This window comes from Camelina sativa, unplaced genomic scaffold (genome assembly GCF_000633955.1).
Source record: "Camelina sativa cultivar DH55 unplaced genomic scaffold, Cs unpScaffold12570, whole genome shotgun sequence".
Lineage (NCBI taxonomy): Eukaryota > Viridiplantae > Streptophyta > Magnoliopsida > Brassicales > Brassicaceae > Camelina > Camelina sativa.
Genome location: NW_010933610.1, coordinates 1 through 353, shown reverse-complemented (window position 1 = coordinate 353; position 353 = coordinate 1). Strand labels below are relative to the sequence as shown.

Below are 353 nucleotides of genomic sequence, written 5' to 3'. Positions count from 1 at the left end.
TGTTTTGTGTAGATGGAAAGAAAAGCTTATGAGGTGGTTGTGGAAGACGGCAAATTCTTCTACAAGCATAGCGGAGAGATTCTTCAAACTTCTGATATGGAAGATAGTGAATCCAAATGGATTTTTGTGCTCAGCACATCTAAAGTGTTATATGTTGGGAAGAAGAAGAAGGGTACGTTTCAACATTCAAGCTTCTTAGCTGGAGGAGCTACTGTCGCTGCAGGAAGATTAGTTGTTGAGAATGGTGTTCTCAAGGCTGTTTGGCCACACAGTGGACATTATCAACCTACAGCTGAGAATTTCATGGACTTTCTCTCTTTTCTAGGAGAGAACAATGTCGATATCACTGATGT

General features: G+C 40.8%; 1 protein-coding gene across 1 annotated transcript; it reads left to right on the top strand.

The window, feature by feature from the left end:
- Positions 1-8: 8 nt before the first annotated feature.
- Positions 9-348, top strand: LOC109132015 (IQ domain-containing protein IQM2-like; the record flags this gene model as incomplete). The annotated part of the gene is made up of 1 exon (XM_019243169.1): positions 9-348. A coding segment is annotated over exon 1 (336 nt), but the record flags the coding sequence as incomplete, so codon positions are not given.
- Positions 349-353: the final 5 nt, after the last annotated feature.